General features: G+C 37.9%; 1 protein-coding gene across 1 annotated transcript; it reads right to left on the bottom strand.

Annotated features, from left to right (window-relative positions):
- Positions 1–14,154: 14,154 nt before the first annotated feature.
- On the bottom strand, positions 14,155–15,075 carry LOC127684256 (vomeronasal type-1 receptor 4-like). Its single transcript, XM_052181214.1, has one exon. It carries the CDS (start codon positions 15,073–15,075, stop codon positions 14,155–14,157), a length of 921 nt encoding a protein of 306 aa, XP_052037174.1.
- Positions 15,076–18,403: the final 3,328 nt, after the last annotated feature.

Raw genomic sequence — 18,403 nt, 5'->3', positions numbered from 1 at the left:
TGTGCTACAGGGGGACAATTCACACTTGACTTAAAGTTCTATGACTCTGTGACCTCACCTCCCTCTAGAATGACAATTTTCATTTCACTGGCAGTGACAATGGCACACTGGCTTAGGGAGACAACATCATTCATGAAACTTTTTCCAGTTGCTAATTAAAAAAAAACATTTAAAAGTTTCTAAGGAATATCTCTTAGGGGACACTGTGCTTTGAAAAAGTGGTAAGTTTTCATGATATCTGGAGAATGACAGACTTGCTCTCCTGTAGAAGCTTCTGGAAACTGTGAGATCAGATTAATGAGATGTTTATAACATCTCATTTCCCATTGAATTCAGGCATCTCTGCCTTCTTCCAAAGGAAATCAATTTACTTCTTGAAAAATATTTAGAACAATTAATTCTTAAATTTCTCTGACTATTTCATACATGTATATGTGTTTTAGTCAAATACAGCTTTCATTATTCCCATGGATTCTAAAAAAAAAAAAAAAATACATAGGAGAAAGAGAAGACAAGGAGGAGGAGGGGAAAGAGGAGGAGCAAGAGGAGGGGAGGGGAAGGAGGAGGAGGAGGGGAAAAAGGAGGAGGGGGGAGGAGGAGGGGGAAGAGAATGTGATGGGTATGTTGGAAGGGAACCTGACAGATGAGATGAGACCAGGAGCAGGAGCAACAATTGGGATGTAAATAAATAAATAAATAAATAAATAAATAAATAAATAAATAAATAAATAAAAGCAACAGTTAAAAAAATTTTATTTTTATTTTCTATGTTCTTTCTTTACATTCCAAATGCTTTCCCCTTTCCTGGTTATCTGCTCCCCATCAGTCTCATAAGCCCATTTCCCAATCACTCCCCTCCCATTTCTCTGTCCTGGTACTCCCCTACAATGCTGGATCAAGTCTTTTTAGAACCAGGGCCCTCTCCTTCCCTCTTCTTTGGTATCATTTGATATGTTAATTGTGTCTTGAGAATTCAGAGCTTCTGAGCTAATTAATAATCCACTTATCAGTGATTGCATTCCATGTGTATTCTTTTGTGATCGGGTTACCTCACTTAGGATGATATTTTCCATTTCCAATCATTTGCCTAAGAATTTCGTGAATTCATTGTTTTTAATTGCTGAGTAGTATTCTATTGTGTAAATGTACCACATTTTCTGTATCCATTCCTCCAGTGAGGGACATCTGGGTTCTTTCCAGCTTCTGTCTATTATAAATAAGGGTGCTATGAACATAGTGGAGCATGTGTCCTTTTTGCATACCAGGCAATCCTCTGGGTATATGCCAGGAGAGGTATAGTAGGGTCCTCTGGAAGTGTCATGTCCAGTTTTCTGAGGAAGCACCAGACTGATTTCCAAAGTGTTTGACATCACCAATAAAAACTTTGATTATACTTTGTGATAATATATGCCTAGTACAAGGCATCTATGAAAGCTTGGGTATCCTCTCAACTTCTGAGTCCTAAAAAAAAAAAAAAAAAAAAAAAAAAAAAAAAAAAATAGGACATATTCTCAAGTCAATAACTCTTCAACTAGGAATAGCATATCCTGACAAACACCAGTCAGCTGGAATTTTGTCAGGCTTTTCCTGGTGTTGTACAAACTGTCATACAAGTGAAATCTCATGTGCACGTGTCCTGTTCTGTCTTTACAAAACTAGTTTGCTTGAAGTCATTTACCAACTGTGGTTATTACATACTTTTTGTCGCTTCTTGAATGATGACCCCTGAATCTTGAGAGGGAGAGGAATGATATAGATGTTCCATTTCAGCTGTGGCCGCCAACTCTCTCTCTCTCTCTCTCTCTCTCTCTCTCTCTCTCTCTCTCTCTCTCTCCCTCAATGTTTTTAATTGAAAATGGAAATAAAAACAATTTATGATAAAATTAAAGTTTTATGTGGAAATATTTCAGATCAACATGTTAAAATTGACAATTTTATGGAAAATTAAAGACTAAAGTGGTAGACATGTAAAACATAGCTAAATTAATTGGAATATAGAATAGAAGTATTTTATGATAGAACTGAAGATTAACTTGGAAAATATTTCTTGTAAAATTGTAGAAAATTTAGAAAAACATGTTAGAATTAAACATTATCATGGAAATTATTATACAGATAAAATGATAGGCATAAACATAATTCTAAGTTGATTGAAGATGGAATTATAAACATTTTCAGATTTATATGGAAAATATTTCTGGTACAATTCAAGAAATATATAGAGAAACTCGTCAAAATTGACTATTTCATGGAAAATTTTACATATAAAATGGTAGATATAAAAATTATTTCTAAATTGATTGAAGGTGGAATTTGAAATATGTGTGATAAAATTAAAGATTTACATTGAAAATATTTCTGATAAAATAGAAGAAATATATAGAAAGACATATTAAAATTGAAGATTATCATGAAAAATAATGCAAATAAAATTGTAGACATAAAAGAAATTACTAAGTTAATTAAAAGGGGAATTACAAACATTTTCTGATAAAATTGAAGATTTACATGAGAAACAATTTGCTAGTCTATGTCTTTTTATTAGGGAGTTGAGTCCATTGTTGTTAAGAGATATTAAGGAATAGTGACTGTGTCTTCCTGTTATTTTTATGTTTGTGTGGGTATCTTCTTTTGGGTTTGTTGAAAGAAGATTACTTTCTTGCCTTTTTAGGGTGTAGTTTCCTTCCTTGTGTTGGTATTGTCCATCAATTATCCTTTGTAGGGCTATATTTGTGGACAGATATTGTGTAAATTTGGTTTTATCATGGGATATTTGGTTTCTCCATCTATGATGATTGAGAGTTTTGCTGGGTATAGTAGCCTAGGCTGGCATTTGTGTTCTCTTAGGGTCTGTATGAGGTCTACCCAGGATCTTCTAGATTTCATGGTCTCTGTTGAGAAGTCTAGTGTAATTCTGAGAGGTCTGCCTTTATAAGTTACTTGCCCTTTTCCCCTTACTTCTTTTAATATTCTTTCTTTGTTTAGTGAATTTGGTGTTTTGATTATTATGTGCCAGGAGGAGTTTCTGTTCTGGTCCAGTCTGGAGTTCTTAAGGCTTCTTGTATGTTCGTGGGCATCTCTTTTTCTAGGTTAGGGAAGTTTTCTTCTATAATTTTGTTGAAGATATTTACTGGGCTTTTATGATGTAAATCCTCACTCTCTTCTATACCTATAATCCTTAGGTTTGGTCTTCTCATTGTGTCCTGGAGTTCCTGGATGTTTTGAGTTACCAGATTTATGCATTTTGCATTTTTTTTTTTTTTTACTGTTGAGTCAATGTTTTCTATGGTATCTTCAGCACCTGAGGTTCTTTCTTCTATCTCTTGTATTCTGTTGTTGATGCTTGTATCTATGACTCCTGAATTCTTTCCAAGGTTTTCTATCTCCAGAGATGTCTCACTTTGTGATTTCTTTATTGTTTCTACTTCCACTTTTAGATCCTGGAAGGTTTTGTTCAGTTCCTTCACTTGATTGTGTTTTCCTGTAATTCTTTAAGGGATTTTTGTATTTCTTCTTTAAGGGCTTCTCCCTGTTGACCCATGATCTGTTGCATTTCTTTAAGGGATTTTTGTGTTTCCTCTTTAAGGAAACCTGTTGACCGATGTTCTCCTCCATTTCTTTAAGGGAGTTATTTAAGTCTTTCTTTAAGCTCTCTGTTGTGCCTGGGTTTTGCCACCAAATGATGGGTTTATAAAAAGAGAAAGAGGGGTTTAGGGAATGTGGCAGTGGTATGGTGGGAAAGGGGGTGCCTAGGTGTGCCCATTCCCAGGCACCTCTTCCCCCCGAGGGACCACATGCACACAGACATGGTATAGAATAGAGTTTGTTCAGGACAGAGGATTGGAGTTAGAGAGGGAGAGAGAGAGAGAGATTGAGAGATAGAAGAGAAGAGAAGAGAAGAGAAGAGAAGAGAAGAGAAGAGAAGAGAAGTGGAGGAGTGGAGGTGGCCATGACCATGTGGATAGAGGGGGAGGGGAGGAGAGCCCAAGAGGGGCAGAGAGGTGAGAGTGCCAAGAGACAAGAGTGATGAGAGAGAGACAGAGAGACAGAGAGAGACAGAGAGAGAGGAGGGGCAAACAGCCCCTTTTATAGTGGGCCAGGTCTACCTGGCTGTTGCCAGGCAACTATGGGAGGGGCATACCTGGCTGTTGGCCAATAATTGTATGATGGAGCCTACACAGAATACTAACATACACTAGTATTTGTTTAGTTAAAAAAATTAAAAAGATGTGATGGCGAAGCAGGAATAGGGTTGTCATTGTGATATCTAGCTGATTCATGCTGACATTGAGGGTGACGTGCCTCTGGGGGACCTAGAAAAGGGGTATGGGGAGTGTTTGTCCAGTCTCAGGAGGACTTGGCTGCTTCCTTGTTGTCCAGGGTCTGTGGAGCCATCTGAGAATAGGTCAGGAGAACAGGTCCAGTAGAAGCTGTCTGTGTCTAGAGAAACTGAGAGGAGATTGGAGTATCTGGAGTTTGCATCTCTGGAGCTGTCCTGGATGTGGCAAGGGCCTAGACTTGACAAGATGTTGACACAGTTCAGTATAGGTAGGGAGTAAGATTAAGTAACTGAAACCCAGAGGAATCTCACCCTTTGGAACAGGTAGGAACTTTGGGCAGATGTACTTATCTGGATGGAGCCTATTTGGCTCATGAGCAGTAGATCTGGGTAGGTTTCCTGTAGCTAACAAGTTTATTAAAGAGATACAACATGAGTTAACCACATGAACAGTCTTTAAGATGAGCCTTTTGTGGAGCAGAAGGAGCAAGATGGAAAGTCGGATCATATAGTGGAATATTTATTATTAGAGTGAGGCAAATCTATAGGAATGCAGATGTTAGGACAGTGACAGAGCAAGAAGAGGAAATATGAAGCATTTAATGGAAACAGACTTTATGTAAGGAGATTACTGTCAATGTATTATTCAGAAATCTGAGGAATAAACAATAATTTAGCAGTTATATTATTAAAGAATGACTGGTTCCAGTAGCCAGCAGTTCTCTATGGTCTCTGGTCTCCATGGGGCTTTAGATGTCAATCTGGCTTTCAAGCACAGAAGACGCAGCAGAGCTTTTTCTCTGTGGAATGGATACCCATGACATGAGAAATGGCTTACCTTTGGTTAGCTAAGTCATTTGACTCAAGGTATCCGGTCTTGTCCACTGCACTCTTTTTAGGCAGCATCCTGTAGTGGTGTCCACATTTTCTTTTGAGATCTCCTGGGAGAAGCTGTCAGGTCTTTGGGAATTCTGTCTGTCTTAAATTTAATAACAAACTTCTGACAAGATTGAGTGCAAGATAGTAGAGCAATAATTAAGAGAGACTAGGAATGAGAATCTTAAGTAGCTTTGACAGGTTGTATAGGTAGAGGAAAGTATATTGCTTTGCTAGTAAAGATGCTAGGATCAGAGTAAGAAAGCTGGCAGCAATGGATTAAGTTGTGGTGACAGAAAATGAGTTTGTCGAGGCAGATTTAGGCCCGTTAACACCAACTGAGTGCGCAGGCTATAGGAACGAACAAGCTAAGGGCGTGGGAACACGGATAGGTGAAGCTTACGTCCTTTATTGTTTACCAGACTGTTAATTTTAAAATGTACGGCCAAAGACAAGTTATTGCCTATAGGGTGGGTGGGAAAGCTGCTAAGTATAATTTCAGTGTCCTGAAAAAATATTAGCAACACAGTACAGCCAAACTAAATACCCAGGCCATTGTGAGGGCCTCTAGGGGCTTCAACATCCCCAGAATGTAGGGAGAGGTACTCAGCCTGGACCAGGATTTTTCGGCAGCTCTAAAAGCTAAGAGGGGAGCTCTGGGTCACTTCTGAGTAAGGGAACACCCAAGGGTTTTAATGTCCTAAGCCAGAATGCTTGTCAGGAGGGCAGTCCTATGGCCTGGGCATTGGAATTGACTCTTAGTTCAAAGCCTTACTTCAGGCCACACTTCTTGTATCAGCATAATGAGATATGATTTTAAACCCATCTCTTACTTTTCTGGTGTTTTGGGGTACATGAGACTTGCTATGGTGGGAGAACTGGGTTCTGATGTTGCCATGTGGCCTTGGTTTCTGTTGGTAGGCTTCTTGTGCTTGCCTTTTGCCATCTGGTTATCTCTGGTACTGGTTGGTATTGTTGTCTCTGGCTGGAGTTTGTTCCTCCTGTGAGCCTGTAAGTCTGTGTTCTTACTCCTCTGAGCTCAAAAGTGAAAGCACTCCTGGGAGATCTCTCTCTCTTTCCTGGCTGGCTAGGAACTTTTCCTCTGTGCTGATGTCCGCAATTTCTTTTTTATTAGGTTCAGTGTGTCTGGTTTTATGTGGAGGTCCTTGATCCACTTGAGCTTGAGCTTTGTACAAGGAGATAAGAATGGATCTATTTGCATTCTTCTGCATGCTGACCTCCAATTGAACCAGCACCATTTGTTGAAAAGGCTATATTTATTCCACTGGATGGTTTTACCTCCTTTGTTGAAGATCAAGTGACCATAAATGTATGAGTTCATTTCTGGGTCTTCAATCTTTTTTTTTCTTTTAATTTTTTTTATTTTCTATATTCTTTGTTTACATTCCAAATGCTTTCCCCTTTCCTGGTTCCCCTCTCCCCATATGTCCTATAAGCCCTCTTCTCTTCACCCATTCTCCAATCACCCCCCTCCCATTTCTCTGGCCTGGTACTCCCCTATAATGCTGGATCAAGCCTTTCCAGGATCAGGGCCCTCTCCTTCCTTCTTCATAGGAATCATTTGATATGCCTATTGTGTCTTGAGTATTCAGAGCTTCTGGGCTAATTAATATCCATTTATCAGTGATTGCATTCCATGTGTATTCTTTTGTGATTGGGCTACCTCACTTAGGATGATATTTTCCAGTTCCAACCATTTGCCTAAAAATTTCATGAATTCATTTTTTTTTAATTGCTGAGTAGTATTCCATTGTACAAATATACCACATTTTCTGTATCCATTCCTCCATTGAGGGACATCTGGGTTCTTTCCAGCTTCTTGCTGTTATAAATAAGGCTGCTATGAACATAGTGGAGCATGTGTCCTTGTTGCATGCTCGGAAATCTTCTGGGTATATGCCCAGGAGTGGTATAGCACGATCTTCCAAAAGTGACGTGCCCAGTTTTCTGAGGACTGATTTCCAGTGTAGTTGTACCAGTTTTCAACCCCACCAGCAGTGGAGGAGTGTTCCTCTTTCTCCACATCCTCGCCAACACCTGATGTCTCCTGATTTTTTAACCTTAGCCATTCTGACTGGTGTAAGGTGAAATCTCAGGGTTGTTTTGATCTGCATTTCCCTAATGACTAATGATGTTGAGCACTTCTTTTTTTTTTTTATTCGATGTAATTTATTTACATTTCAAATGATTTCCCTTTTCTAGCCCCCCCCACTCCCTGAAAGTCCTGTAAGCCCCCTTCTCTTCCCCTGTCCTCCCACCCACCCCTTCCCACTTCCCCGTTCTGGTTTTGCCGAATACTGTTTCACTGAGTCTTTCCAGAACCAGGGCCACTCCTCCTTTCTACTTGTACCTCATTTGATGTGTGGATTATGTTTTGGGTATTCCAGTTTTCTAGGTTAATATCCACTTATTAGTGAGTGCATACCATGATTCACCTTTTGAGTCTGGGTTACCTCACTTAGTATGATATTCTCTAGCTCCATCCATTTGCCTAAGAATTTCATGAATTCATTGTTTCTAATGGCTGAATAGTACTCCATTGTGTAGATATACCACATTTTTTGCATCCACTCTTCTGTTGAGGGATACCTGGGTTCTTTCCAGCATCTGGCAATTATAAATAGGACTGCTATGAACATAGTAGAAAATGTATCCTTATTACATGGTGGGGAGTCTTCTGGGTATATGCCCAGGAGTGGTATAGCAGGATCTTCTGGAAGTGAGGTGCCCAGTTTTCGGTGGAACCGCCACACTGATTTCCAGAGTGGTTGTACCAATTTGCAACCCCACCAGCAGTGGAGGAGTGTTCCTCTTTCTCCACACCCTCTCCAACACCTGCTGTCTCCTGAATTTTTAATCTTAGCCATTCTGACTGGTGTAAGATGAAATCTTAGGGTTGTTTTGATTTGCATTTCCCTAATGACTAATGAAGTTGAGCATTTTTTAAGATGCTTCTCCGCCATCCGAAGTTCTTCAGGTGAGAATTCTTTGTTTAACTCTATACCCCATTTTTTAATAGGGTTGTTTGGTTTTCTGGAGTCTAACTTCTTGAGTTCTTTATATATATTGGATATTAGCCCTCTATCTGATGTAGGATTGGTGAAGATCTTTTCCCAATTTGTTGGTTGCCGATTTGTCCTCTTGATGGTGTCCTTTGCCTTACAGAAACTTTGTAATTTTATGAGGTCCCATTTGTCAATTCTTGCTCTTAGAGCATACGCTATTGGTGTTCTGTTCAGAAACTTTCTCCCTGTACCGATGTCCTCAAGGGTCTTCCCCAGTTTCTTTTCTATTAGCTTCAGTGTCTGGCTTTATGTGGAGGTCCTTGATCCATTTGGATTTGAGCTTAGTACAAGGAGACAAGGATGGATCAATTCGCATTCTTCTGCATGCTGACCTCCAGTTGAACCAGCACCATTTGTTGAAAAAGCTATCTTTTTTCCATTGGGTGTTTTCAGCCTCTTTGTCGAGGATCAAGTGGCCATAGGTGTGTGGGTTTATTTCTGGATCTTCAATCCTGTTCCATTGATCCTCCTGCCTGTCACTGTACCAATACCATGCAGTTTTTAACATTATTGCTCTGTAGTATTGCTTGAGGTCAGGGATACTGATTCCCCCAGATTTTCTTTTGTTGCTGAGAATAGTTTTAGCTATCCTGGGTTTTTTGTTGTTCCAGATGAATTTGATAATTGCTCTTTCTAACTCTGTGAAGAATTGAGTTGGGATTTTGATGGGTATTGCATTGAATCTGTATATTGCTTTTGGCAAAATGGCTATTTTAACTATATTGATTCTACTGATCCATGAGCATGGGAGGTTTTCCCATTTTTGAGGTCTTCTTCCATTTCCTTCTTCAGAGTTTTGAAGTTCTTGTCATACAGATCTTTCACATGTTTGGTAAGAGTCACCCAAAGATACTTTATACTGTTTGTGGCTATTGTGAAGGGGGTCATTTCCCTAATTTCTTTCTCAGCCTGCTTATCTTTTGAGTATAGGAAGGCCACTGATTTGCTTGAGTTGATTTTATAACCTGCCACTTTGCTGAAGTTGTTTATCAGCTGTAGGAGCTCTCTAGTGGAGTTCTTTGGGTCACTTAGGTAGACGATCATGTCGTCTGCAAATAATGATAGTTTGACTTCTTCCTTTCCAATTTGTATCCCTTTGACCTGCTTATGTTGTCGAATTGCCCGAGCTAGTACCTCAAGTACAATATTGAAAAGATAAGGAGAAAGCGGGCAGCCTTGTCTGGTCCCTGATTTCAGTGGGATTGCTTCAAGTTTCTCTCCATTTAGTTTGATGCTGGCTACCGGTTTTCTGGGTCTTCAATCTTATTCCATTGTTCTAGCTACCTGTCACTGTACCAATACCATGCAGTTTTTAACATTACTGCTCTGCAGTACTGCTTGAGGTCCATGATACTGATTCCCCCAGAAGTTCTTTTACAGTTGAGAATAGTTTTAGCTATCCTGGGTTTTTTGTTATTCCAGATGTATTTGAGAATTGCTCTTTCGAACTCTAATAAAAACTGAGTTGGGATTTTGATAGGGATTGCATTGAATCTAGAAACAATGAGAACCATACAAAGAATCAACAAAATCAGGAGCTGGTTATTTGAGAAAACCAACAAGATAGATAAACCCTTAGCCAAACTTATCAGATGGCACAGAGACAGTATGCAAATTAACAATATTAGAAATGAAAAGGGAGATTAAACAACAAAAAATGAGGAATTTCAAAAAAATCATTAGATCCTACTACAGAAACCTATGCTCAAAACAACTGGAAATATGGAGGAAATGGACAATTTCCTAGACAGATACCAAATACCAAAACTAAATCAGGATGAAATATATCATCTAAACAGTACCACAATCCCTAAAGAAATAGAAGTGGTCATTGAAAGTCTTCCAACAAAAAAAAAAAAAAAAAAAAAAAAAAAAACACACACACACACACAGGACCAGATGGTTTTAGTGCAGAATTCTATAAGACTTTCAAAGAAGACCTAACACCGATACTCTTGATACTATTCCACAACATAGAAACAGAAGGAACACTACCCAACTCATTCTCTGAAGCCACAATTACACTGATACCAAAACCACACAAAGATCCAACAAAGAAAGAGAACTTCAGACCAGTTTCCCAGTGGATATCAATTCAAAAATACTCAATAAAATTCTTGCCCACCAAATCCAAGAACACATCAAAATGATCATTCACCATGATCAAGTAGGCATCATCCCAGGTATACAGGAGTGGTTCAATATATGGAAATCCATCAATGCAATCCACTACATAAACAAACTCAAAATAAAAAACACATGGTCATTTCATTAGATGCTGAAAAAGCATTTGACAAAATTCAGCATCCTTTCATGCTAAAAGTCTTGGAAAGAACAGAAATTCAAGGCCCATTGAATTCTTAAACATGGTAAAAGCAATATACAGCAAACCAGTAGCCAACATCAAACTAAATGGAGAGAAACTTGAAGCAATCCCACTAAAATCAGGGACTAGACAAGACTGTCCTCTCTCTCCATATCTTTTCAATATAGTACTTGAAGTTCTAGCTAGAGCAATTAGACAACATAAGGAGGTCAAGGGGATACAAATTGGAAAGGAAGAAGTCAAATTATCACTATTTGCAGATGACATGATAGTCTACTTAAGTGACCAAAAAACCTTCACCAGAGAACTTCTACAGCTGATAAACAACTTCAGCAGAGTGGCTGGTTATAAAATCAACTCAATCAAATCAGTTTCCTTCCTATACTCAAAGGATAAGCAGGCTGAGAAAGAAGTTAGGGAAATGAAACCCTTCAAAATAGCCTCAAACAATATAAAGTATCTTGGTGTGACTCTAACCAAACAAGTGAAAGATCTATATGACAAGAACTTCAGGTCTCTGAAGAAGGAAATCTTAGAAGACCTCAGAAAATGGAAAAATCTGCCATGCTCGTGGGATTGGCAGGATCAATATAGTTAAAATGGCCATCTTGCCAAAAGCAATCTACAGATTCAATGCAATCCCCATCAAAATCCCAACTCAGTTCTTCACATAGTTAGAGAAAGCAATTCTCAAGTTCATCTGGAATAACAAGAAACCCAGGATAGCTAAAACTATTCTCAACAACAAAAGAAATTCTGGGGGAATCAATATTCCTGACTTCAAGCAATACTACAGAGCAATAGTGTTAAAAACTGCATGGTATTGGCATAGTGACAGACAAGTGGACCAATGGAATAGAATTGAAGATCCACAAATGAATCCATACTATGGTCACGTGATCTTCGATACTTGATCCATACTATGGTCACGTGATCTTGGATACTGCCTCTTGGCCATTTAGTTTGACTAGGGGTTTATAAATCGTATTGATTCTCTCAAAAATTCAGCTTCTGATTTTCCTGATTCTTTGTATTGTTGTCTTTGTTTTTATTTGGTTGATTTCAGGCCTGAGTTTGACTATTTCCTGCCTTCTACTCCTCTTCGGTAAGATTGCTTATTTTTGTTCTAGCATTCTCAGGGGTGCTGTTAAGTTGTTAGTGTAAGATCTCTCCAGTTTCTCTATGAGAGCACTTAATGCTATGAACTTTCCTCTTAGCACTATTTTGTTTGTGTGCCATAAGTTCGTGTCCAATATTAATTTCATTAAATCCAGAAAGTCTTTAATTTTTTCCTTATTTCTTCCCTGACCAAGTTAAGTGAGTAAAAGGTTGTTCAGTTTCCTGATATATGTGGGCTTTCTGTAGTTTTTGCTGTTATTAAAGACCTGCATTAGGCCATGGTGGTCTGATAGGATGCTTGAAATTATTTCAATCTTCTTGTTTTTATTGAGGTTTGCTTTGTGACCAGTTATATGGCTGATGTTGGAGAAGGAAGCATGGGGTGCTGAGAAGACGTTGCATTCTTTTGTTTTCTGGTGAAATGTTCTGTAGATATCTGTTAAATCCATTTGGTTCATAACCTCTATTAGTTTCACTGTGTCTTTGTTTAGTTTCTATTTCAGTGACCTGTCCATTGGTGAGAGTGGGGTGTTGAAGCCTCCCACTACTATTGTGTGGGGTTCAATGTGTTTTGAGTTTTAGTAAAGTTTCTTTAATGAATGTGGATGCTCTTGCATTTGGGGCATAAATGTTCAGAATTGAGACTTTCTCTTGGTGGATTTTCCCCCTCATGAATATGAAGTTCTTTTCATCATGCTTGATAACTTTTGGTTGAAAGTCTATTTCATTGGATATTAGGATAGCAACTCCTACTTGTTTCCTGGGACCATTTGCTTGGAAAACCTTTTTATATCCTTTTACTCTGAGATAGTGTCTTTCTTTGTTATTGAGGTGTGTTTCTTATATGCAGCAAAATGCTGGATCTTGTTTGTGAATCCAGTCTGTTAGCTTATGTTTTTATAGGTGAGTTGCATCCATTAATGTTCAGAGCTATTAAAGGCAGATGACCGTTGCTTTCTGATATGTTTGTCTTTGTAGGTGGCTTTATGTACTTGTAGTTCTCTCCTTTTGACTTTGTTGTAAGATGCTTAATATCTTATCCTTTCTTTGGTGTCGGTATCTTCCTTGTGTTGGAGTTTTCCTTCTCAAATACTCTGTATGGCTGGATTGGTAGATAGATACTGTTTGAATGTGGTTTATTCCCAGAATATTTTGGCTTTTCAAACTATGTTGAGAGTTTTGCTGGGTATAGTAGCCTGTGTGGCATTTGTGTTCTCTTAGAGTCTATCTGACCTCTGACCAGGCTCTTCTGGATTTCATGGTCTCTGTTAAGAAGTCTGGTGTAATTCTGACCGTTCTACCTTTGTATGTTACTTGGCCATTTTCCCTTGCAGCTTTTAATGTTCTTTCTTTGTTCTGTGAGTTTGATTTGATTATTATGTGATGAGAGGATTTTCTTTTTTGGTACCATTTATTTGGTGTTTTATATAGGCTTCTTGTTCCTTTGTGGCCATCTCTTTCTTTAGGTTGGGGAAGTTTTCTTCTAAATTTTGTTGATGAACTTTTCAGGTACTTTGAGTTGGGAATCTTCATTCTCCTCTATTCTAATTATTCTTAGATTTGGTCTTTTCATTGTGTCCTGAATTTCTTGGATGCTTTGAGTTAGGAGATCTTTATGTCTTGAATTTTCTTTGACAGTTGTGTCAATCTCTTCTATGGTATCTTCTATACCTGAGATTCTCTCTTCTATATCTTGCATTGTCTTGGTGATATTTACATCTGTAATTTCTGTCATCTTTCCTAGGTTTTCCATTTCCAGGTTTGCCTGCATTTCTGTTTTCTTTATTATTTCTACTTCCACTTTTAGGTTCATCTCCTCATGATTAATTATGCATTTTAAAGATGTGAAACTTCTGCCATTTGACCTTAAAATATAGACTTTTAATAAAGGTTGATTTTTATAGTTAAAAATAATATGCAAGTGTGTCATGGTTGACAATATGAACTTGTGGTCCTCAACCTTCATTGTTGATATGACTATGAGGCTATTTCAAAGAGTTTCACTTGAGGACAGACATCCCACTTTGACTCTGGGTGATACCATCTCAAAGGCATGTGTAGAGTCTTAATAAAAAGGGCCAAAGAAAAAGAATGGATCAAAAAAAGTCTTTACTTGCTGCCTGTGAACTTATTGTTACCATGAACTTAATGTTCTTCTCTCCACAAATCCTTCTCCTCCACTGTTTCTTCCTTACCATTATGGAAAGAACCTTCAGAATGTGCGATGAAAGTAACCTTTCCTTCTTTTATTCGCCATTGTCAGATATCTTGTCTGAGGTTCAAGAAAAGTAAGACATCTATAAAATGGTTCCAGCATAAAACTACTGACCACTACACATCATGAAGCAATTAGTTATAGGAAGCTTGATATTTTCAAATTACATTTTTAGCACTGTACAACAGATAAAATAATATGACATCTACAATAGTAAATAGATGACCAGGGCTCATGTCATACTTTGAGGAACCTATCTCTTACCAAAGCAGGGTAGAAACAGAATAAAACTAGACTTCATATTTGTGATAAGAACAAGGGGGCAAAATATGGGAAAGGATAATTCTATATATGTAAATACATTTACTCCCCAGAGCACTGGATATTTGGTACAGGTCCTTAAGACAGCCAGAATGGAAGAGAAAGAGTAAGAGATAACAAATATGCACAGTAGGGTGAGGATAGTTTCAGTGGCTCTGTCTTCAGGTGAGACTTTTAGAAAGTGCTGAGTAGTATGGATATACTTGACTTGTCTCTTATGTTTGTAGAGGGTATGTACCATGAAGACACTTGCATAGGCCATGAGACTCAGACACAGAACATCAGAGAAGCACAGTAAGAACATGTATAGTACAGTTGTCACACTCCCAGAAGCTAACAGTGAGCAGTATCCATAACTCACCCAGTTAGTAGCATTTTCCTTGTAACTGGGGCCTAATACTCTTGCTGGAATGAAAATGTTTAGAAGCAGGTGCACAAGCCAACTGACTGAGCAGGAGGGGCCGATGTACTTGGTGGCTCTGTACTTAAGCATCATCCACCTGGAGTTGCTGATGCTGACTGTGATTGCTTGGAAACAGCTCAGTAGGCACATCGAATACAGGGACACTCCCCTTGTTACTCGGGAAATATACATTATCAATTTACATCCCGTGTCATTCAGAAAATTCTTAAATCCCCAATCTGACATAGTCCGTGGGATGCCTTTTGAGATGATAGATAAGCAGTTGGCAAAAGTCAAGTGCTCTATAATCAGGTCTTTAGGCATCAAATGCTTCCCAGTGTATATTAAAATAACATAATGGAATAGTATTGAGGAATTGCCAAGCATTCCTAGTGTAATCTGAGAAAAGAGGAAAATTCCCATTGCAAAGTTTTCAGAACGCATTTTCATTCCTATTTTTAAAAGCAAATAAATATATTATGTTCTAAGACTCTGCAAATGCATCATGTGTGGGCATTACTTCCTGAAGTTAGATTGAAGAAACATTCATATATTTTTTAGTATTTACATGGCTCGCTCACTGACAATGTTTTTTTTCTTTGTAAATTAGATATTCTTTATTATTTCACTGGAATAAAAAATGGATATGTTTACCCAAGTGTAATGTATTCTCTGGATGTGGTAGTGTTCATCTTTAATTTTAGGACTCCTGAGACATAGACCAACAGTTCTATGAATCTGTGACTAATATGGTCTAAGGAGGGAGTTCCAAGACTCCAAGGCTACATACAGACAAAACCATTATAAAAAAGCAGAACAACAACAACAACAACAAAAAACAAATAATAAGATTAATGTGCTTTTTCTTTAATTTCCTTTTTTCTAAACACAATGTTTTAGGCTCTATTTTCAAAGAAAAAATTAAAATGTCCCATTATTTGTACAATTCACATGAAAATTCAAAAGAGAATATTCAAAAATTATATTTAGAATGAGTGGGGAAAAGAATTTGTATTTTAAGACTTATCTTGTTTTTAGTTAAGGAGGGACCAATGTACTTGGTGGCTCTGTACTTCAGCTTCATCCACCTGGAGTTGCTGGAGCTGATTGTGATTGCTTGGAAATAGCTCAGTAGGCACACTGAATAAAGGGACACTCCCCTTGTTATTTGGGAAATATACATTATCAGTTTACATCCAATGTTTTTAATTTAGTGTATGTTTGGGAGGTTGTATGTCAGTTTGAGTGCCAGTGTAGGGTAGAGGCTTAGAATCTCCTAAAGCTTGGTTTATTGACAGTTGTGAACCAAGAGAAGGAACTAGGAACTGACCACTGATATGTGAGTCTCCCCACTCTCAAGGATTGTTGACCAATTTGGTCTACATGGGCAGTGGCAGTTGAGAAGATGAACAGGGTTTTTAAAACCCTCTGCGTACTTATGATGAATGAGCACACCAGGACCAGCTATCAGGAGGCAGATCAACGACACTTAGGGTGATTCAAGGCTTATGAAGTTTGGGGACACTGGGAGGGGGGTAGAAATATCCAGGACAAAGGCAGGGAGCTGAGGGTTCCTGAAATGCCTCATTAACATGGGAAACACTTCAGGAATCTAAGGTGCTGACTGAACAGGTTTTATCAGGGGAAAAGAAATTAATCCTGTTATCTAATTGAGGCTACATGACAATCACATTCAGATAGAGGGATCTGTGTGGGCTTAGAGTTTCCCAGAGAAGGTCAGAGAAAGAGAAGCCCTACTAAAGAAGGGAATACCCTCCTTATGCGCTAAGCCCAAGAAAGGTTTCCAGGCCATGGTAGACTTCTATCTTAACTAGCAGTTTTCCCCACACTGGTACATAGTAGGTACATAGTAGGTGACAGCAGTGTGCATTCCTAACAACCAACTCATATGTCTACTAAAGAGAATATTTAAAGCTAAATTTATGTTTGGAAAAAACCTAAAATATAAAATAAGTTGAATTGTTTTCATGCCTTAGATACATTTTCTATAAAGAATCAGAAATGTTCAAAATGTGTACAAAAGTTCAAAATCTTCTATAATTAAGGGAATACAATGAAGGGACACAAATCAAAGTCACAAAGAGAGATAATAAACAGATGTTATTCAAAACAAATTAACAGAAATAAAAGCAGGAGTTAATGTAACTTAGTATATGGAAAAAAAGAACCCTAGCATAAACTCTATAGGAAGGTTTATACAAACCTATACAAGGTTTCTACAACAAAAAAGTTGTAGAAGCTATACAAATTAGCATTGTTTTTATACAATAAAATTGAAAAATAATTACCAAGTTCCAATTGTGGTGTTACTGGATTTCCTACATGTTGGGCCATCAAGTCGTGTTAACAAGGATCTGGACATGTGAGAGAATACGAAGCCACGCTGGGAATGACCACTCTTGAGTAAGGATAAACGAGGGGTCAGGCATTCCATGCCAACACCCTGCTAGGTCTCAGCAGTTCTCAGGAAGTGTCTCAGGAAGTCAACAATCACTTCTTCTTGAATATTTGTGATTCAATGATCAGGCCTTCTGATCCTGAATGTATCTTCAGAATGAAATTATGTCTATATAACCTTCCTGTGCACAAAAATTTATATTAAATTACTCTAAAGATAAATTGCTGAAATGGTGAAACTCTCAGAGGACAATGGTAGAAATACAAGATGTAGGTAGAAGCAACACAGATAGCACAGGAAATGCAGCATGAATTAACAAGTAGAACTGCATGATATGAAAAACTGTCTGAAGGTTAAAAAACACTACTTGCCAAGGGGAGATATAACCTATTGAATAGGTGTTAGGAAGTCATTGACTTCTGTATTTCATTTAAGATCTGAAAACCTAGAATGTTTAGAGGGAAATGAGTATTAAACTCTCTACAAACATTGCAATCAACAAATGGTTAATGAAACTGTCAAGTGTTTCTTTAAAGACAAGACACAATGGACAATAGTTTTTTAAACTATTCAACATTTTTACCTACCAAGGAAATGCAAATTACAAATACTTTATTACTCCAATACACCCCTTATCATGATTCATATCAAGAGAATAGATCACAATAAATGCTCGCAGTGGTGTGGAAAAACTGAATCCTCATTCTATAATTGAAGGAAGTTAAGAATTATGTTCAGTAGCAAAATAAATACAAATGTTTTCTAATAAAATAAAAATATGATTGCAATATAGCACAGCTATATAATTTCTGGGCACATATGCAAAGGATTGTATGTCCTACCGTGGAAACATCATGCATTCGTACCAATTGCTGCATAATTCACAACAGCAGAGAAATGATGCACATCAGTAGACAATGGAAGCGTGGTGTCTATACAGAGCAGAAGTTTGTTAATCTGTAGATGGAATCATGAAAGTGTCATAAACTATATGCCATTACAAAGACTTTTAGCAAGGTAGCACAGACTTAGGGGAAAATTACACATTCTGTCAAACAGAGACGTGGAAGGCAATGTGTTGAGAGGAAGTGATTATGGACTAAAATGAGGGAGGAGATCAAAAGATGAAGAAAAATAAACAGGTGTTAGGAAGTCAAGAGGAGGGTAATAAGACAAATGTGTCATTAAAGTGAAAGGATTATCAAGGCTATATAGAGGGGTAAGACAACATCAGAAGAATGCAAGAGAGAAGTGTAACAAGAGAATAAATGAATCATGTATTTCAAATTTAAAAGATGTTAGAATGATGATTGACAGAGCTGCAAGGAGAATGTCTGAAGGACACAGAGTTTTGGGTTT

The sequence above is a fragment of the Apodemus sylvaticus genome, chromosome 1 (genome assembly GCF_947179515.1).
Source record: "Apodemus sylvaticus chromosome 1, mApoSyl1.1, whole genome shotgun sequence".
NCBI lineage: Eukaryota > Metazoa > Chordata > Mammalia > Rodentia > Muridae > Apodemus > Apodemus sylvaticus.
The sequence above is the reverse complement of the archived record's forward strand: the minus strand, read 5'-3'. Positions and strand labels throughout refer to the sequence as shown.